This window comes from Mustela nivalis, assembly GCF_964662115.1.
Source record: "Mustela nivalis genome assembly, chromosome: 3".
NCBI lineage: Eukaryota > Metazoa > Chordata > Mammalia > Carnivora > Mustelidae > Mustela > Mustela nivalis.
This window is the reverse complement of record NC_139022.1, coordinates 96,574,743-96,597,352: the sequence shown is the minus strand read 5'-3', so window position 1 is coordinate 96,597,352 and position 22,610 is coordinate 96,574,743. Positions and strand designations below refer to the sequence as shown.

Sequence of the window (22,610 nt, the reverse complement as noted above, 5' to 3'; positions counted from 1 at the left end):
GCTCTTAGTAGTTAAGTTTTGGGGGAGTCCAAAATTTTTTTTTAATTTTTTATTTTTTATAAACATATATTTTTATCCCCAGGGGTACAGGTCTGTGAATCACCAGGTTTACACACTTCACAGCGGGGGAGTCCAAATTTTTAACACCAATTTCTGACTGCATCAGGTATCAGTGTCCCTTAACCCCATCTTGTTTGAGGGGCAACTCTATTCGCAACTAAGTATCCTACTAAAAACTTTAAATTCAAATAGTATCTCAGAAACACACATTTTTAAAAAAAGATATTATTTAATAAGGGGGTAGGAGAAGAATAAATGAAACAAGATGGGATTAGGAGGGAGACAAACCATAAGTGACTCTTAATCTCACAAAACAAACTGAGGGTTGCTGGGGGAGGGGGGTTAGGATAAGGGGGGTGGGGTTATGGACATTGGGGAAGGTATGTGCTATGTTGAGTGCTGTGAAGTGTGTAAACCTGGTGATTCACAGACCTGTACCCCTGGGGATAAAAATATATTATATGTTTATAAAAAAATAAAAAATAAAAAATAAAAAATTTTTTTAAAAATTTTTTAAAAGATTGTATTTATTTAGAAACACATATTTTTTAAAAAGTCTACTCTTACTGCCTTCCTAAAGGAACACTGATAGGCTTGGCTTTCGTTCTTCCCGTAGTAAAAATTCAGTGTAAAGATCTGTCTAGATTAAAGGGATCTGCTGATTTCTTAAAACTTCACCATACTAAAGGAGGGTTAACCAATATCCCCATGTAATTACTCTCATGCCATTCCCACACCTAAGACATGCCGGGTTCCACAATGCCCGGCTCCATGGCAGGCAGCGAGGGTACTAAGAAGATGAAGCAACATCTCTGCCTTCCAAGAGCTCACAGTCCCACAAAACAAATATGTTTATGAGACAGGTTTTCTTTTATTAATTACATACCACAAATAATGAGTTAATTCATTCTCAATGCTAATAAGGAGCTGTGATAATTCTTGAATAAAACACTGAATTTCTAAATTAAGACTTTTTTTCAATAAACACCAAAACAGACAAGGCATACATGTTATCTCATTGACCTATCTCCTGGTTGGGCCGTAGTTTCTACTTTAAATCAACATAAATCTTCTTTCTAAAGTTATCAGTCATGGAGCATAAAGTTATTTAATCTAAGTCATAGACTCTCTCAATTGAGAAATTATTAAATAATCTAGTGCAATCCCTTGATGTCGTCTTCTTAGCACAATCTCTAAGCATTCCCACCTGAAATCCTAAAAGCAATAGTTACTCTTAGGTTTCAGTACCAGTAAAAAATTTCTTGCGTTCACTGCTGATTATAGATAGAACTCTGGCTTTTCTGGCATTATATAAAAATTCTTTAACAGGGGTTAGAATGAAGTCTTGACATTAGTTATTCTTCTCTTTTAGAACTCTGTAACTAGAAAGTAGGTACATGCATACAGATTCCACAAATTATAAAGCAATAACCTAGGTATAAAGAGTGCTAAAAAACATACTGCTATAACATGTATCTATTGCATGATTACTATAACAACAGCAAATTAGAGCTTTAAAAATCACAGTGAACTGGAAAAGATTAGCATAAAAGCTATACACATTCAGTAAGGTTCTTTTAATTATATACTGTTATTCCTTTGGTTCCACTTAAAATAGCTGGGATCATCTTGATCAAATAACACCTTCAATTAAATGTTTAAAAAATACATTGTTTTGGACATTTATGCACTCAATCATTAACAGATTAACACAAAATTAAGCCAACTGCCCAAAAGTGATAAACTTGGAAAAGTGGATTTGACTTACAACAATAATACTGAATGGAATGATTATTCCACCTAATAACGCATAAGGTATGGTGTCTTCTTTGTAAGGGTACTTGATGGACTCATCATTACAGAATATTCCTCGTTGGAAGGGGGTATGCCTTGAAGTAAGAATTGCAAAAGGCAATCCAGCTAGCAAAAGGAATAAATGAAAATATCATTAAAATGGAAATATGAAAATTAATGAATGGCAATAATTAACCCAGAGACTGTTTAAAAATGCATTTGCCATGAAAATAAATAAGAGCACACATAAAAAGGAAATGCAGCAATGCATGCAACACAAGTTAGAAAGATTACAGTTTAAATTATAAAGGTAAGAAGAGGACCAATGCTTAACCAATCTAACCAAGAGTATCTTCTTCCCTTTGTTTCTGCCCAAACACGCAGATTGCAGAGAAGACCAAAAAAAAATCCCTTCTCATACTCTTGTTTGCCGCTCATAGGGTTTTCAACACTATTCCCAAACCGATTTGTCATGCACTCTACTTCCGAAAGGAAAACAGCTTTTTGACATTACCCATTTTGTCTCTACATTACTACCACATTTGGACAGGACATGGTCATGGCTAAGCTATCAGAGAATCTAAATAATGTGTTGTCCACTTGCTTCTATACCATCTATATCAAGTTTCAAGCTGCTGTGAAAAGGATCTGAACTTAAACCAAGTTTAAGGAAAATGGACAATGAAATCAAGCACAAAAAGACAGTTCTTTCTGTTTTCATCCATGTTTTCCCTCAAGATTATGTCTCACACTCACCTCCTAAACGGTCTCTTCCCTAAAAGTCAGCTTTAAGAATTCAGGTCTCCTTAACTTCTCTGAGCAGATACACTGATTAATATGCAGCATACCAACTAGGAATGCTCTGTAAGAGAGTTATAGATTAGCAGAAACCTTCAATATGAGGTCTGTGGCAAGACTTCCCCAGGTATGGAAGATACTCTCTCTCAGAGACCCATTCTCCCAGTAGTAATGCCATAACCACCAAGCTAACATGCTCATTGTATGCCTGAGTGTTCTGTCTATGAAGTACCAAGTCTTGATGACCGTTTACAGGTCTCATTAACTCCGCTGAAACTCTGCCTGTCATTACTACAAATATCAAGTATGTTCTTCCTGCAAGAGCTAAAGAAGCACATTCCTAGGTCTTTTATTTATCTCCCTGTCTTTCATCTATGCCCTAAATACATGAACCAAAGTTTTTATCGTTGTGTTAAAAATCATCTGCCAAGAGCGGCAACCCATTAGAAGTCTTTAAGATGTTCACACGGTTCCAAAGCCATACTTCTAGTAAAAGCTACCATTACAAATAAATAAATAAATACACAAAATAAATTAGAATCAACTTTGCTAACTGACCCTTATACTACCTCTCATATCTGATTTCGAACTATCCTCTGATTCACTAAACTATCTGCATTCAGAGGAATAGGGCAAAATGCCCAAGCCTTTAATACAATACCACAGCTCCAGCACAAACCTTTTGCACACAGCAGCACACACTGTGGAGGTTAGTAAGCAGATCTGTGATCAGTTGCTGCCTGCCCTATACAGTAACTAAACGTTCACCCTTCAACCAATAGCAAATTTATTTTGTATTCACAAAGAACCACCATTTCTACGGTTCAATTCTACTTGCAAGAACTCTATACATAATAATGGAAAATTTCAATCTCTACATGGCATATTTCTGAATTGGCTGAATTTTTCTTTTCTTTTCTTTTTTTTAAGATTTTATTTATTTTTTTTTGACAGAGAGAGACACAGTGGGAGAGGGAACACAAGCAGGGTGGGTAGGAGAGGGAGAAGCAGGCTTCCTGCTGAGCAGGGAGGCCTGATGTGGCCCCATCCCAGGACCTGGGCTCATGACCTGAGCCGAAGACAGCTGCTTAATGACTGAGCCACCCAGGCGCCCCAGAATTGCTTGAATTTTTGTGATTTCGTTTTTGTAGTAGGACAAGAAAATATCTAGTACAGAAATTAAATCCACATATGATAGTGTCCAAAACTCAGTAGGCTTTATGTCCTTATTCTCAGGAAAAACTCCTATTAATAGACCCAAATATATTTAAAAGCTTTCTTAGCAAGCATATCCACTAAGTTGTGTTTTGTTTTTTTTTCCTCTGACCAAAACAACTATGCTGAAAATTATTTTTAAATTTGGAAAAAAATTTGGGGGTATTTTTTTTAGGATAGGAAGGAAAGAAAGTAAAATCACATACAAATATGATTAGCCCTTTTTAAAAACAGGAATATATAAACAGGTAAATATTGAGTGAATCCACTGTCAAAGAATTCTGGTAGGTGCTACCAGGAATACAAAGTTATATAAGACATAATATGTTAAGTGCAGCAGAGAATAAACAGAAGTACAAAAAGTTCATATGAAGATTCAAAGAGAAGCTCTGATGATATGCAAAAATCTGGTGGTTACTATAGAACTCAGTAGAAGGCACCTAATAAAGACAGAGATTTGGGGATATAAAGGATCTCTGAAGCCACAGAGGTAAAAGAAACTGCAGGACGGATCTGAAATGAAAAGAAGGGGGGGTGAGGCAGAGGGCAGCCACAATAATAAAGGGATGAGCACAGGAGGAAGATCCACTGAGGCAGACCTGGAGGCCAGAAGAAAGGTCAGGAGAGAGGAACATCACTGAGATTAAGTCCAGAGATAGCATCTCTGGATATGATGATTGAGCCACAGTATCTAATACATTTTTAAGTGCCAGACTTGCAGTAAAAGTGGTTTTAATAAGAAGAAAGGATGGAAGCCATACCATAGAGATTTTAGTAAGGAATGATAAAAAAGTAATTTTTTTTAAAAAAAGCCGGAATCTACCACAAATGCACACTATTCTTTTGAGAGTGTGAGTGAAGAAAAGTAATTTTGTCACAGAAGGTCTTAGAAATATTTTAAATTAATAATATTTGCGATATAGGTCCATGAGATCTATATTTTCAAAGTCACTGTTCAACACCATTTCATTTCAGGTTTTTTGTGTTTTTTTTAAGATTTTATTCGGGGCGCCTGGGTGGCTCAGTGGGTTAAGCCACTGCCTTCGGCTCAGGTCATGATCTCAGGGTCCTGGGATCGAGTCCCGCATCGGGCTCTCTGCTCAGCAGGGAGCCTGCTTCCCTCTCTCTCTCTACCTGCCTCTCCATCTACTTGTGATTTCTCTCTGTCAAATAAATAAATAAATAAAATCTTTAAAAAAAAAAAAGATTTTATTTATTTATTTGACAGAGAGAGATCACAAGTAGGCAGAGAGGCAGGCAGAGAGAGAGAGAGGAGGAAGCAGGCTCCCTGCTGAGCAGAGAGCCCGATGCGGGACTCGATCCCAGGACCCTGAGATCATGACCTGAGCCGAAGGCAGCGGCTTAACCCACTGAGCCACCCAGGCGCCCCATCATTTCAGGTTTATACTAAACCTGAATGTAGACCCCAAAAAGGGGACGGAGAAGATCAAATCACCAGCTGTTCACTGACCCACTTCAGGCTCAAAAAGATGACCTAGCCCAGAATCCTGCTCTAGAAATTTTGGAAATGGAACAAAGACTGACTCAGAGCTGGCAAGCAGCACTGAACCATGTGCAAGAAAGAATGGCTGAAGAAGAGGCTGAGGACAAAGCAGGCCTGCAAAGAAAACAGAAGTGACTAGCCTGGCCCCTGAGAGTGAGAAATGGGGAAAAGCAGCTTTGGCTCCTATTGCCAAAGGGCCTCACTGATCTTGCTATTTTGGAGCTGTTAGAGTGCCCGCATGCTGTTCACAAAACCCAGCCTTACTTCAGCTAGTTAAAAGAGGATTTCTGCCCCTTGCAACCAACAGAGCCATAACTGAAACAATTCTAAAAACTCTTCCTACTGGGCACCTGGGTGGCTCAGTGAGTTAAGCCTCTGCCTTCAGTCTAGGTCCTGATCTCAGGGTCCTGGGATTGAGCCCCGCATCGGGCTCTCTACTCGGCGGGGAGCCTGCTTCTCTGCCTACTTGTGATCTCGCTCTCTGTGTCAATTAAATAAATAAAATCTTTAAAAAAACAAAACAAAAAAATAACTCCTCCTACTGTGAAAAACATGTAGATTACTAGTTTTTGATTAGCCTATGTAATGCTAGTATGAACATTTCCAAATACTAATCCTTATTTTCATTTCTAATTATTTCCTGAGAATATACTTTTTATGTAGAATTATAGGCCAAAGGATACAAATGTTAAGGTCTTTGACAAACTGCTCCAAAAAGGTTATTTTATATAATCACAATTTACTCTATCAGCCACAGGGTATAAAAATATGGAGAAATCCAAACATTTAAGTAAAAACATCTGATGCTATTGTTAACTACAGATTTCAAGGCAAAAGAGAAGGGTTCCATTTACTCTTTTATCAATGTATAACGAACACCCTTTTCCTTTTACCTGAAAGATTACACCTCCAAGACAACTCCTTTTCCTCATTACTCAAATGACTACATTTGTCAAACTATGTTTTTCTTCATATTTCAGTTTATGAAATTCATTTTTATTCCCTTTTTGAAAAAAAAATTTACTGAGGTATAGTACACAAACCATAAAATTCATCAACTCAAAGTATACAATTCAGTGATTTGGGTAAATTTATAGAGTTGTACAGCCATCACCATAATCCAGTTTTAGAACTTTTTCATTACCCCCCAAATTCATTCACACAAGCCCATCTGCATTCAGTCCTTGCTCCCACTACCAACCCAGGCAACCACTCATCTGTTTTCTGTTTCTACACAGATTTGCCTTTTCTGAGCATTTCAGTTGAATGCAATCATTCAATATGTGGTATAACTTAAGTCCTTATATCACTTTGCATATTTTTGAGGTCCATCCGCCTTGTAGCATGCATTTTTTTCCTTTCTTATTGCTAAATAGTATCCTACTGCTTGGATAAACCAAATCTGGTTTACCCATTCACCAGTTAATGGATATTTGGATTGTTTCTGTTTTTGTCTAGTAAGAGTACTACCACTATAAACATTCACGGACATGTTTTTGTGTGGACATGTATTTCCCTTTCTAATGAGTAGACACCGCAGAGTAGAATGGCCAAATCATATGTATATGTGTATGTGATAAGTTTACATTAAACTTAAGAAATTGCCAACCTGTTTTCCAAAGTGGCTGTACCACTTTACACTCCCACATTCTGCTTTTTAATATGCCCACCTAGCTAGTCACATTCACACATTTAAGAATCAGATTTTCTGCATGGTAAACTCCTACTTACTCACAAATAAATACAGCCTTCTACTTTCTACTAGTGAATATTTATCATGGTTCAAAAGAGAATGTATGAGACAGTAACTCACCACTTCACCAACTAAATACCACCAAAGCGCTTCTCCATCCTTTACCAGAGATAGGAAAACATGGTCAGATGCCTGGGTGGCTCAGTTGGTTAGGCCTCTAACTCTTGATTTCAGCTTGGGTCGTGGTCTAGGGGTTGTGAGATCAAACCCTATGTCAGGCTCCATGCTTAAGGGGGAGTCCGCTTGGGATTCTCTCTTCCCCACTTTCTAGTAATCTCTCACCCACACAGGTGAGTGCTCTCTATAAAATAAATAAAATAAACAAAACTAGTCACACAAGATCTTTAACTTCCTCTGCACAAATACTCAGCATCTTAAAACCATGATGTAAACAAAGGTGTTAGTTGGAAAGACTGGCGGTGGGGTGTCCAGCAGAACTAAGAAACTGTGGTTAAGAACTTTTTTACATGTGAAGAGAACTCTCCTAATAGTGAAAACTACATGAACACCTCCATAAAATAGTGTTTTAAGATTCATCAGTGGTGTAGCATAGATGGATATCTTGTTCCTTTTTACTGCAAAATGGTATTCCATTACGGAGTTGTAAAACTATCCCATGTTCAGGGAAGAGTGGCATGCGACTCCTGAGTTCACAGCAGCAAAGTATTAAGGGACACAATTCCCTAGGGCTAAGAGCAACAGCCACCAGCCTGAGAAATCCTGACACAAAACTGTCAGGCACCCTGAGGTGAGGCACACTTTAGTAGCCTCAAAGAGGAACAGACCCCAATGGCAAATAAAAGATAACACCAAACAGAGAGGACCATGTGCATTTGTGAAAGACCTCAGGGATCATATTCTTCTTTTAATGCCTGAACAAGAAGGAAGGATGTAGATAAGGAGACTAGAACTATAAAGAATATAAAGGTATAGATTGAACTGTAGAATAAATGGATCTATTATTACTTTTGATACTTCACTTTGGCTAAACAGATAGGAGAGGTGTTAAGTCTACTTTCTTTATTAGGCCATTTGAAAACCTACCTTAGTTTGCTCACCAATGGGGAAATTCCAAGTAGGAAAGAGTCAGTTTTGAAAATACAAGTTGACAAAGATGCTAGTGAGGACCTGAGATATAATCATACTTTAAAAATAGTAAAAAGAATATGTCAATGCTTTATTTCTTTTCCTTCTGCTTATATTTAAAGAGCACAAAACTGTGGTGACTACTTAAGAAAACCTGTGAAGTTACTCTGCCCCATTTATGCATAAAATATAGTACACTTGGGTACATGGGAGTACATGATAAAATAAAGTTCAGGAAACAGAGGGAGTGAACCAGAAACAAAAATAATTACTGAACTACACCAAAAAATAAGAGTAAAGAAGAAGGAACTAAGATCAGTTTTACTGCTTAAAGCACCGAATGTATTTCTTTTGCTATAAACAATTCAGAGCAGTCGCCTTACATACAACACACTCTCATGTTATACAGAGTGCTGATATGAGTATATTTCATTAATATTAATCTTTACTAGAGGCACAGTTTTTTTCATGAAAAATAACTTTTTCAACCAGCGTATGAAATTATAACTAAAATTAACTAAAACTAGAACATTCTCCTATTGGAAAATTCTATCACTAAATCTTATGAAAGAACTCTGAGAAGTTTAATATTAACTGTATTGGAACACAATTCAGTACACTGAACAAAATCTTATGGAACTCCATCTGTAACAAGTCTGATGAATTCAGGAAGCTTAAGGAAGATATAAAAATAACTTATGTTTGTCAACATTAAAAGATAATATAATTCAACTAGAAAAGGTAAAATCTCAAAGTCTTGCATACAAGACTTCTCTTTAAGAAAGAAGCAATCATTCAATTGAATCATTCAATTCAACCATTAAGTGGGGTCATACTACTCTGTACCAGGCACTAGGCTGAGGGGAGACTAACTGCAAATACAACATGGATCTTATAGTAGTCAAGTTGTGGATTCACTTTCAAAGTAAGAGTCAACAGCATTTGTTGATGGATGGATTTGACAGGAGTGTAGGGAAAGAGAAGTGAAGGACGACCCTAAGGTTTTTCCATTTGAGAGACTAGAAAAGGGGTTGGGGTTGGGGGGAGGTGACTGGCTGGCTCAGTCAGTAGAGGATCCAACTCATAATCTAAGGGTTGGTTGTGAGTTTCAGCCCCATGTTAGGCATGGGTCCTACTTAAAAAAAGAAAATAAAAATCTTCAAAATAAAATAAAATAAAATAAAGTTAAATTAACTGAGACAGGGAAGATTGGAGACTGAGTATCAGAGCAGGCAAAGGATAGATTTAAGAGTTCATACTTTGATGCATCACGTCTGATGTACCCCTCAGTAGAGATATCAAGTAGGGAGTTGTACATAGAGCCCACTGGGGGAGAGGTCCAAGCTAAAGATGTACATTTGGCACAGAGTGGGTATCAAAGTTATGAAACTGGATGAGATCACCAAGAAATGAGTATGGATACAAAACTTAACACAAAATGGATTACAGAGATAGAACAATACAGAAAACTATAAAACCTTAAAAGAAAACAATTTTAGGGGCACCTGGGTGGCTCAGTCATTAAGTACCTGCCTTTGGCTAGGGTCATGATCCCAGGTCCTGGGATGGAGCCCCACATCAGGCTTCCTGGGAAGCCTGCTTTTCCCTCTCCCACTCCCCTTGCTTGTGTTCTCTCTTCACGGTTTCTCTGTCAAGTAAATAAATAAAATCTTTAAAAATAAAAACAGTTTTAGAAGCTTTTGTAATAGGGTTAAGTGAAGAATTCTTGGACACAACACCAAAAACACAGTCTATAAAAGAAAAAATACCAGGACACCTGGGTGGCTCATACAATTAAGCACCTGACTCTTAATGTCGGCTCAGGTCATGATCTCAGGGTCATGGGATTGAGTCCTGCATCAGGCTCCCCACTCAGTAGGGAGTCTGCTTCTCTCCTTCTCCCTCTGCCTCTCCCCCTGTTCATTCTCTCTCTCTCTCTCTCTCAAATAAATCATCTTTTAAAAAAAAGAAAAGAAAAAATATCACCTTGATTCTTCAAAAGTAGTTTTTTCTCTCAAAAGACATTTAACAGAATGAAAAAAGATACAGAGAAGACAATACTTGTAAATCAGATATTCAACAAAAGACTTTATGTATTCAGAATAAATTAAGATCTCTCTAAACTCCATGGAAAAAAATTAATATAAATAAAGTGAAATCTCACCAGAAAATAAGCAAAAGCTTGAACATATACTCAACCAAAGAGTGTACATGGTTATGCGGCAACCACATGAAAAGGTGTTCACCATCAATAGCCATTAAAGAAAAGCAAATTAAAGCCCTAAGGACAAATCACTGCATACCTATTAGAATAGCTAAAGTAAAAATACATTATTGGTGCTGGTGAAGATGTACAAGTGGACCTCTCAGCCATTTCTGGTGAGAATGAAAAATGGTATAGCCTCTCTAGAAACAGGTTAGCAATTTCTTAGAAATTTAGATATACATATACCAAAAGACAGCAATTCTACTACTGGGTAATCTACCCTAGAAAAATGAAAATGATGTTCACCCATACAAGTACAGCCAAACTTTTTTTTTTTTTTTTGACAAAGACACAAAAGCAATCCAATGGAGAAGGAAGAATCTTTTTTCAGCAAAAGATGTTGAGACAATTAGTCATCCAATCACAAATACCAAAAAAAAAAAAAAAAAAAAAGAACCTCACAGAGTTTTTGCTGTAATAGTCAAAAACTGGAAATAATCAAGATGTCCCTAAGACATCAGAAATTCAATTTCAAATATATACTATATGAATCTATTTATATAACAAATGACAGAATTATAGTGAAGAACAGATTATTGGTTGTCAAGTGTTATGGACTGGGGAAGGGTGTGACTAGAAAGAGACAATGTGAGGGAGTTTCTCTGGGGTGATCAACAGTTCTGAACAGTTACACAAATCTCTACGTGTGGTAAATTTCACACACACACACACACACACACACACACCCCACAGTAAAAACTGGTGAAATCTGAAAAAGGTCTGTATTTCCATTAGTACTGAGACTTTTACCCTGGTTATGTAAAATGTTATCACTGGAGGAAGCTGGGTGAAGGGAACAGGGAACTTTCTGAACTACTTTTGCAACTTGTAGGAGAGTTAAAATTATTTCAAAATAAAACATTTTTTTCACTGTTTTCTGAATGCTGCTGATAGATCAAGTAAGATGAAGATCACCAGATTTAACAACTTAGAAATTGCTGGTGACTGAGAGGAAACTGTTTACATGAACATGATGGTTAGAAAGCAGAATGCTTAAAACACAGACTCTGGTGGGGTTTAAGTTATTAGAAATGGCATCAAGTAGGATAGATCATGGAAGTTTAATAGCTGAGACAGACAATAAAATGGATCTCTGAAGTTGAAAAGTTAAGGGAAATGAGAATTTCTTACTAAATCTGGGGAGGGGAGGATCAGCTTATTTTTGAAAGATTCCCAAGGAGGCTACTGACCTATATTCAAGTACAGTAAACCATGAGATATTCCTCTAGAGTTACTCTAAGGTCTACAGAAAAGCTTATGAAAATCCTAAATGAGTAGTAAAATTGGACAATGAGAGAAGATTAGGAGGAAAAAATACATGCAAAGTATTTTGCTTCCACTTAAAAGGTGAGTAACTGGCAGTATCTTTCTCCAAAATACAACCCAAAGTAGTTTGCTACACTGGGAGCAATATCGGGGAACTCTATTCTTAAGAAAAAGGACAGACTTTGATTGGTGTATTATTTGCATCACTGAAACTGTCCTCTTCTCATGGCTTTCTAATTAACGGAAGAGCATCCTTTTTCAGTTAGATAAATACATATGAACAGATTAAATGACTTGTACAAAGTCACACTGAATTTCAGGGATAGAGCAAAAAAACAGATTCAAATTCAAATTTTCACTCTTAAGGAGTTTAGATCAGGGTTCAGAAATTGCTCCGGTAGATAAAGTCAACCTAGACAGACAAGCTCCACCTCAACCTTTACTGGCTGCTATCACACTAATCCCAAACTTCCTGCCACTATTCCCTAATCTAATCTTCACCACCTTAACTCACAGGAAACTTTCAAATGACAAAAGAAAACCAAAACAGAAGAATCCACAGGACTTACCCACTTCCATCAAAACAGATCTACTTCACACTGAAGTATTTACAATGAAGTATTGTCAAAAAGAATGTGAACAACAGAGTAAGTTAGACTTGAGGTTAAAATCCCAACCATGCTTTTTGGTAGCTATATAGGAAAAATACCTACTAGCCTCAGAGAGCTGCAATGGGGAGATAAAGAATCTGTAACTTAGTACACAGAAATACACAGGAAACACTCATGTGATAGAACACAGCCTTCCACTTACCATATATGAAAAAGTTCTAAACCAAACAAAAAGCACCCACATTAAAACAATTACAAAGAGAATAAGCAAAACTCCATAATCCACAAAATGGGTGCCTTTCTGGTTACTCTTCTCATCTCTTTAACCAATGATTTTCTTATTGGGACACACGAAATAGAATTACTCTCCACCCTGGAAAGAGGTAATGCACAGATAAAATTAAACAAGGGTATACTCTCCACCCCCAAGTTACAGAGAAATTAATTTGAAAAAAACCTTATTTTTTTCTCTCAAATTTTGACAGCTCCAAAAAGAATGCTTTTAAGTATATTAGAAGATTAATACTCAGGTATAAGAATGTATCTGATTGAACACACATACATATTTAAGAATGTATCTGATTGAACACACATACATATTTAACTGAACACATGACTGGTTACTTACTTTAAGTGCTTCACAACTCCCATGCATTCTGTTGAAATCACTAGACCATTCATTCCACTTTTACTGCCCTGCCAGTGACCTCTGCTTATAATCCCCCCAGATACAACGACATCACAAATTGGATCTCCACCCCCCTCCACCATCTAAACCAAGACAGCCAAGCCAAGAACAGCTGTTGGAAAGTCATTTGATTAAAAAGATTACTCCCTACTGCTACCCACTCTGGTGAGCAGCAACTGGGACATGCCTTCTGAAAGGTGGTTGTTCTGATACCATGCTCTAAACTGGTGTTGACTGTTCACAGCCCCAAAACAGAGGTAAAAACACAGAAAGTTTTCTTCCTGCAAGTAATACAGAACTGGGGGACCTGGGTGGCAAACACTCAGTTAAGTGTTTGCCCTCAGCTCAGATCATGATCCTGGGGGATGGAGCTCCTATTTGGGTTCCCTGCTCAGCAGGGAGCCTGCTTCTCCCTCTCCCTCTGCTCTTCCCCCTCTCCTGTTCCCTCTTTCTCTAATAAATAACCCTTAAAAAAAAAAAGTAATACAGAATTCCATTTCTTGTCATGTTAAAAACACAGGGTCATGATAAAGTCACTTTTAAGACCCTATCTCAATTCTCATCCCAAATATAAAAAGCTTAAATATAATTGATAAGGGGAGGCTCCTGCGTGGCTCAGTCAGTTGAGTCTCTGCCCTCAGCTCCAGTTATGAACCTGAAACCTTGGAATCGGAGCCCCACATTGGACTCCCTGCTCAGGAGAGAGTCTGCTTCTGCCTCTCCCTCTGTTCCTTCCCTACTCATGCTCTCGCTGTCTCTTGCTCATTCCTTCTCTCTCTCTCTCTCAAATAAATAAATAAATAAAATCTTTAAAAATTGACAAAAATGGTGGAGAATTTTTTTTAATTCTTAAAGAAGGAGCCCACAGGAATGTGCTACAATAGAATATTAAGTGTTCTTCCAAAAAACCAGATACACGACTTAAGCTATTTATGGCTCCAGGGAAACACCAAATGTTTCATGAGTGACTTCTTTACAGACACTATTTTTGCTCACACTTCACATTACTGAATAAGGTAGTATTCAAAATCCCTGTGCTGCATTGGACATGTTTATTTTTTATGGCTTACATCACCAATCCTGCCCTCCAATCACAAATGAGTTAGTTTCACATAAGCAGTTTTAAACTTACACTTTTAAACATAGGTCCTGTTTCTCAACAGAAACTAAATTTAGGATTTTTAAATATTTGTTTAAAGTAACCATATAACATGGCCAAGGAATTAAATAGTTTTAAATGAGCTTTCTTTAAAAGGCCCACAATCCCTTATTCTAAGATTCAAGACCCTCAAAATCCCAACCAGAACTTATAATGGCAAAACTTAACCTGAACAAATGAAGAAATGACCCTAGTCTTTATTTACCTCACTTACTTGTACTAGTCATATTTTACTACATAGATCTTCATGTCTTTGATTATGATCGACTCCACCAAGAATATTACATAAGGTATACAAATCATATAACCTTTCAAAAATTCAAAAAGTTTTGGCTCCAAGAGTTTTGGATAATGGACTGTGAGACTGTACTTAGATAAAATCTTCACTGTTAAAAAAATGTTCCTAAATTCAACATACTATTTTTCAGGAAACCAAAAAACGTTAAATCCATTTAAGTTTTATTGCATAATAAAGCCTGCAACAGTAATGGGCCCCCTCATATAAAATGTACTAAACATATCTTAATTATCAGATAATAAGTGCCATGAGATTTCAGTTGTTTTTTCCTTTTAAAGACTAAAAACTTGCACTGAATTTTAAGTACTATTATGTTTTCCAAACTTAAGTCTCCACTAGATTGTTTTATTAAGTTTTACTCTATTTATTAGATTGTCAACAAATTTTGCACTTTCCTTTGATAAAACCAATAATCTGAAGTCAAAATATCATGAGTTAACATAAATAAAATGAAGCACAGCCCTGAACTTTCATTTTCTTACTATATAATTCTATTCCTAACAATGAATGTATGTTCATTAACTATAAGGATAATCATTTGTAGTAATCATTACTAATTTTAGCCAAAAAATACTGACATATCACTAAACTTGTTAAGTTTTTGTATTTTTAAAATTAGTATACTTTATCTTTTAAAGCAGTTTTAGATTTTAAAAAAAATTAGCAGAAATATTTATTCCCTCTCTATAAGCACAACTGTTAATTTCCCCAATTATCAATGTTTTTCTGTTATAACTGAAGAATCAATACTGATAACACTATTAACTAAACTCCATAGCTCACATTAGGGTTATTCTTTGTTGTACATTCTATGTGTTTTGGCAAATACATAATGACATACATCCACCACTAAAACATCATATAGAATAGCTTCACTGCCCTAAATATCTTTTGTACTCCAACTCCCCATCATTCCCTTGTCATCCCTGAACACCTGGCAACCACTGACCCATCATTTTATTGTCTCCAAAGTTTTGCCTTTTCCATAATGTCATATAGTTGGGAGTCATATGCTATACAGCCTTTTCAGAATCGCTTCCTTTATTTCACATACACATTTAAGGCTCTATTTTTTATGACTGGAAAGCTCATTTCTTTTAGCACTGTATAATATTCCATCATACAGACATACCACAATTTATTCATTTACCTTCTGAAGGAAATCTCAGTGGTTTCCAAATTTTGGCAATCAGGAATAAAGCTGCTGCTACAAACATGGTGTGCTGGGTTTGTGTGGACCTAAGTTTTGAATTCATTTGGGTAAATATTTAGGAGCACAACTGTTAGATCATATGATAAGATTAGGTTTAGTTTTCTAAAAAACTGCCAAACCATCTTACAGAGTGACTGTACCATTTTACAATGCCACCAGCAATGAATGAGAACTACTGTTGCTCCACAGCCTCACCAGCAGTTGTCAGTGTTTTGAATTCTAACCATTCTAATAGATGTGTAGTGGTATCTCATTATTATTTTAATTTACAATTCCCTAATGAAGATATTTGGCCATCCTATGATATGTTTATTCGCCATCTGTGTAATTACTTTGGTAAGGTGACTATCTGTTCAGATCCTTTTGCTACTTTTTGATTGGGTAGTTCGTTCTCTTATTATTGAGTTTTAAGAGTTCTTTGTATATTTCAGATACAGTGCTTTATCAGATATGTGTTTTATAATTATTTTCCCTCAGTCCGTGGCTATACATAGAGCAGAACTTTTTAATTTTAATGAAGCCCAACTTATCAATTATTTATTTCAAGAATCATGCTTTTGGTGTCATTATCTAAAAACTCATGCCAAACCCAAGGTGAAAATTTATTTTTAATTACAAAAAAGCTTTCAAAGAAACCAGGTTTCAACCAATATTTGTTTTATAAACTTGGTTCATCCAATTTCTTAAAACCTAAAAAAGTAAAAAAGTAAAAAAGTAAAGCAAATAACATCCCAACCTACAGTTTTCAAAATACTACTTATGAAAGAGAAAAATAAAATGAAATGTTAACACAAATGCCTACACTTTTTTTTTTTTTTAAAGTAAACTCCATGCCACAAATGGGGCTCAAACTCACAACCTGAAGATCAAGAGTCACATGTTCCACCAACTGGGCTATCCAGGTGTCCAGCTTGGCCATTTTGCCAACTCAGGGTTTACCAAATTCAATTATGTCACTAATGCTTGAAAAACTGGGAGTGAGGGGGTGAGGGGAAAAGGAAATTTAACTCTGAAAGCGAGTCTATTTCTTTTCTTTTCTTTTTTTAGGATTTTAAGTAATCTCTGGTTTTCTGAGAAGTCCTAAAATCTCTTTCTACCAAATAAGCTTCATCAGAATTTTCCTTTAAAAATAATGTTCCACCCACTAGAGCGTATCATGCTTAGTGAAATAAGTCAAGCAGAGAAAGACAACTATCTTATGATCTCCCTGATATGAGGAAGTGGTGATGCAACATGGGGGCTTAAGTGGGTAGGAGAAGAATCAATGAAACAAGATGGGATTGGGAGATTGGGAGGGAGACAAACCATAAGTGACTCTTAATCTCACAAAACAAACTGAGGGTTGCTGGGGGGAGGGGGGTCGGGAGAAGGGGGGTGGGGTGATGGACACTGGGGAGGGTATGTGCTTTGGTGAGTGCTGTGAAGTGTGTAAACCTGGTGATTCACAGACCTGTACCCCTGGGGATAAAAATATATGTTTATAAAAAATAAAAAATTAAAATAATAATAATAATAATAATGTTCCATCCATTCAAATCCTACAAAAAATCTGTCAAGAAATATGCAGTAGAAAAGTTGAAAGATAATGTCTACTAGTTTAGTAGAATTGTGCTCAGCATGTGAAGCAAAAGTTTTTCACCCCTTAAACTTATTAGGAAAGGCATTCCATAACAACCCTGAAACTATTTTTTTTTTTTTAAGATTTATTTATTTTAGAGAAAGAGCACATGCATCAACAGCGGGGAGGAGGGGAAAGAGACCAAGAGAATTTCAAGCAGACTCTCCGCCGAGCACGGAACCCCATAAGGGGCTTGATCCCAGGACCCTGAGATCATAACCCTAGCCAAAACCAAGAGTCAGTCCCATAAATGACTGAGCCACCCAGATGCCCCACACCAGAAACTATTTTTAAGATTTTATGAGAAGATATTTTTCCCAGTGAATCCCTTAAAAATTCAGAGCATTTAGGAAAACAACAATGAAATTGAGTAAGCTTGGCTATTGTGACATGAAGAGAGCTTCAGTTTCCATTATCGACAGTATATACTCAATATTTATATAACTTTTCTCTTCTCTAAGTACATCCAGTATAAGTTAAAATTTATCAAAATATTTTCAAGGGTTCCAGAAAATGAATATATAATTATTAATATACTGAATCTACACACTATGTCTTCCAAATAGCATGAAAAGCAATCTTAAAGAAAACGTCCATGATTATGGCAATTGCTTAGAGATGCATCTGTTATTACTTTATTTTGTGACAATTATATACAGAAAGAGTGCCAGAAAAATTGCTTAGAGCAACTGATTGAATCAGTACTTTCCATAACAATGTTGACAGGAAACAAAGCTCATATGGGAATAAGTAAACAATAAAACTGTTTTCCAACAGAAGAAACCCACCTCCATACTACTACTTATCTTTAATTCAAATGGCTATTTCCCCCATATTTTAAGATATTTATAATTAGGATATATATTCAATATAATAGTATCCCATTTTTCTCCTGAGAAGCTGTTTTAATGAGGTACCTCAGATTAAAGATGACCTGGAAATACAGTATATTCCAAAAAGTTATGGTTTATTTTCATGGTGATGAATATTATTAAACATAAGCAACAATCTTTCCCATTTCACATGTAGTCGTTTTTCATTAATTTTTTTCTACCTATATTTTTAAAGATCTATTTATTTATTTTAGAGAAAGAACATCCAAGTGAGCAGGGGTGAAGGCGTAGGGGAGTGGGGGTAAGGGCACAGAGTAAGGGAGACAAGCAAACCTCCTGCTGAGCGGGGAGCCTGCCACAGGACTCCATCCCAGAACCCTGAGATCACGACCTAAGCTGAAATCAACAGACACTTAACCACTTGAACCACCATAGGTGCCCTTCTAACTATATTTTTAAACCATTATGACATACCAAGCATGGTGTTTGGTGCTATGAACACAATGGAGCAAAAGAGAGGAGATCATGCCTACCCTAGTAAACCTTGTTGTCTTGCGTCTCTTGGGGTGAATCTGGAAAAAGGAAGCCACAGCACCAATGTTAACATGGCAAGTGGAGCAACACACTGTTTTGATACCAGTTTCCTGGACTAGTAGAAGAGAGGTATCAAGAGAGACTTGCCATGCCTTAAAAGCCAACAAACGCCAATGGCTTCCGACAGTGGAGGGCATTTATGGACACTCTGACCATAAACATATTTTAATTATGTATTACCTTACAGCTTATAAAAATATACTAACCCATCCATTCTGTCTTCATGATTAGCAATTTCTTATTATCACCTAAGTAGCTATTCAAAAAAAAAAAAAAAAAAGCCTCATTTGTCTTCTTTAGTTCACCCTAAAGAAACAGGATTTTTCAAACCATGTGCCAAAAATAAAAAACTTCAGAAAATCCATATATACACAGTAAATGATCTCCCTTATCTTCTCAAACATTATCAAATCCCAAACTTGGCACATGTAGTTTTCTATAACAATTCAACCCAAAAAAGTTATTCCATACTATCTTTTTCCTCAGCCCTTAATAAAGGGAATAAAAGAACTAAAAGAAAAAAAAATAAAATAGAAAGTAATCACAATAGTAAAAACAGAAAAAAATGTCTTCTAAGTTGTGTTTTATCCCTTAAAATTCTAAATACTATCTACTTAATATAGTCCACTAATAACAGTTGTAGCAAAAATCTTAGGAATAACCATCCTATAAAAATACTTGTGCTGAATGCTATACAAAAGCCAAGCATTTTTTGGTTACATTTAGCCACGCGACCAACGAAAGGATAATCCAAAGTACATTATCTTAAATTGTGGCTTAGGAGGCTATTGACATTTCTGTTTTTTGTAATAATAACCTAGAATGACTTTACTAAAACCAAAAACTGGAATACAACACATCCCAGAGTAAGGGAATTCTAATAGACAAACACTTAAACAAGTGAAACATAACAGGTATTCAAATACCACAATACTAAAATAAACTCAAAGATTTTTTGTATATTAGGATAAGTTTATATAAATGTTCTATCATGAGTTAACAACTTAAAATACAATAGATACTTAGGATGAAGTTTGTCATTAGCAACAGTAGATCGTGATGAAGACTCTCTCCTTAACCAAATTTTAAACCAAATTTTAGTAAGCTTCCTCTAAACTCTGTTCCTTTTTAAAAATTTTTAAAGATTTTATTTATTTATTTGACAGAGATCACAAGTAGGCAGAGAGGCAGGCAGAGAGAGAGGAAGGGAAGCAGGCTCCCCACTGAGCAGAGAGCCAGATGCGGGGCTCGATCCCAGGACCCTGAGATCATGACCTGAGCTGAAGGCAGAGGCTTTAACCCACTGAGCCACCCAGGTGCCCCTACACTCTATTTTTTTTTTTTTTTAGTTATTTATTTGACAGGCAGAGACCACAATTAGGCAGAGAGGCAGGCAGAGAAAGAGAGGGGTGGAAGCAGGCTCCCCGCTGAGCAGAGAGCCCGACAAGGGGCTTGATCCCAGCACCCCGGGATCACAACCCGAGCTGAAGGCAGAAGCCCCAACCCGCTGAGCCACCCAGGCGCCCTGCTACACTCTGTTCTTAAGAAGGCTTTGACCTTGGCCTTTTGTGTCTTTTCTGTCCTTGCTGGGCCTCCACAGCCCAGCCTTAGCAAGAATCCCCCAATTGTTGGGGCGCCTGGTTGGCTCAGTGGATTAAGCCTCTGCCTTTGGCTCAGGTTACGATCTCAGGGTCCTGGGATCCAGCCCCGCATTGGGCTCTTTGCTCAACAGGAGCCTGCTTACTTTCCCTCTCTCTGCCTGACTTTCTGCCTACTTGTGATCTTCTGTCAAATAAGTAAATAAAATCTTAAAAAAAAAAAAAATCACCCAACTGTTAATATCTGATCACACTTGATACTTGGTCAAGTTCCTTAGTCCCAACTTTTAATGTCTAAGTCCTGGTATACCCTGAAGAAGAATCCTATTAGGTCAGTTTTGCAAGAACCCTGCTACTGTTGATGCCTTCTCTTAGTGATTTTCTATCTCCTGACCTCCACACCCTGCTCCTTGGCTATAAATCTCCATTTATCCCTGCTTTATTCAGAGCTGAGTTCCATCTCTTGCTCCTATTGCAATAATCTTGAATAAAGTCTTCCTCACCATTTTAACAAGTGTCAGCATCATGTTTTCTTTAATAAAAGAAACCTTATAAGGGATTACTAATTCCTCAGTAAACTTCAGTTGGTAGATTGAAAGAAGGGGAAAAACTAAAACTTTTTCTTAAAATTACTCCTATCAACCAACATCTGAGCACTGAATTGTGTTCAAGGCACCAAGTTTATAGTGTTAAAGATAAAAAGATTTTTATCTTTTTATTTAAAATTTTTTTTAATTTAAAAAAATTTTTTAAGATTTTTAACAAAGAATTTGACTGGCCTTTGTTTTGGCTCCTGTGAGCCAAAGAGACTAAATTCTTAGTATTTCCTGAGTAACAGGAATACCTTTGTTGTTCATGAATCTGTTAAATCACACCTGAGTTTATGCTGACAAGATGACTCAGGATGGGTATGAGTGCTATGAAGATCAGCCATGTGATCAGAGGGATGGGGCTTGGAGCCCCAGGGAGGGAAAGGGGCCTGGAAATTGAGGTTCAATCAGATGGCCAATGGTTCAATCATACTTAGTCAAACATGAAATAAGTGAAACCCCAATAAAAACACCTGACACTTGAAGCTTTGTGAATACACCAGAGTTCTGGGATGATGATAAGCCTTGACTCCACTAGGAGAGGGCACATAAGTACATAAGTTCTGCATTCAGGCTCCTCCCAACTTCCACATTTCACTTTAAGTGTATCTTCACTATTGATTTGGATCCTTTATATATATAAAAAAAAAAAACTCTAATAGGGGAGCCTGGGTAGCTCAGTCAGTGGAGTGTCTGACTCTTGATCTCAGCTCAGGTCTCAACCTCAGGGTCATGAGTTCAAGCCCACATTGGGCTCCATGCTGAACATAGAGCCTACTTAAAAAAACAAAACCAAAAAAAGAACCAAAACAAAACAAAACAAAAAACCGCTTTAATTGAAAATAATGCACAGGGGAACCTGGGTGGCTCAGTGGGTTAAGCCTCTGCCTTCGGATCAGGTCATGGTCTCAGGGTCCTGGGATCAAGCCCCATCAAGCCCCGCCTCGGACTCTCTGCTCAGTGGGGAGCCTGCTTCCCCATCTCTCTCTCTCTGCATGCTTGTGATCTCTCTGTCAAATAATAAATAAAATCTTTAAAAAGAAAAAAAAAGCACTTTCCTGAGTTCTGAGTCATTCTAGTGAATTATTAAACCTGAGAGAGTCATGGGAACCTCCAAATTCATAGTAGGCTTATCAGAAGTACAAGTGGCCTGGGAACCCCCAATCTTATGGCTGCCATCTGAAATGAGGGCAGTCTTGTAGGGGTAGGAGGTCATGGAAATCCCCTGGGTTTGTAGCCAATTGGTCAGAAGTATGGGTGACCCGGGGACCCTCAAACTTACAGCTGACAATGAAAGTGAGGGCAGTCTTTTTGGAAACCATGACCTTAAACTAATGGTGGAATCTGATGCCAGTTCTGGGTGGTTAGCATCAGAACTAGATTCTAGTATACTGTTACATACAAGACAAAATTTCTCTCTTTGAGGAGACAGATAAAGGATTATCAGCAGGTCCACGTAAGACCAAAGCCAACCCAGCAAGAACAAGAAGTGGAGTTTTTACTTTGATTTATTGTGCATCTTCAAAATATCATTATTTATATCTTTTCTTTTGGAACTTTCTTGGAGACAAACAAAATTAAACCCACACACAGAACAGTTCAGCTTTTGGAACAACTATATGAAAATGGGTATACAGTTTACACAGTTAAACTTCATGTTTATCAA

The 22,610-nt window shown here is 36.9% G+C and overlaps 1 protein-coding gene across 3 annotated transcripts in view; it reads right to left on the bottom strand.

Annotated features, from left to right (window-relative positions):
- Positions 1-22,610, bottom strand: part of PLPP1 (phospholipid phosphatase 1) — a 94,479-nt gene that overhangs the window by 33,565 nt on the left and 38,304 nt on the right. For 2 of the 3 annotated variants that reach the window (XR_014310401.1, XM_082726010.1), the window contains exon 2: positions 1,829-1,980. The exons of the other annotated variant lie outside the window; for it this stretch is intronic. Coding sequence is in view for 1 of the 2 variants with exons in the window: in XM_082726010.1 (XP_082582136.1) it covers positions 1,829-1,980 (152 nt within the window). In the remaining variant the exon portion in view is untranslated. The remainder of the gene's footprint in view (positions 1-1,828; positions 1,981-22,610) is intronic. 3 annotated transcript variants of the gene reach the window in all.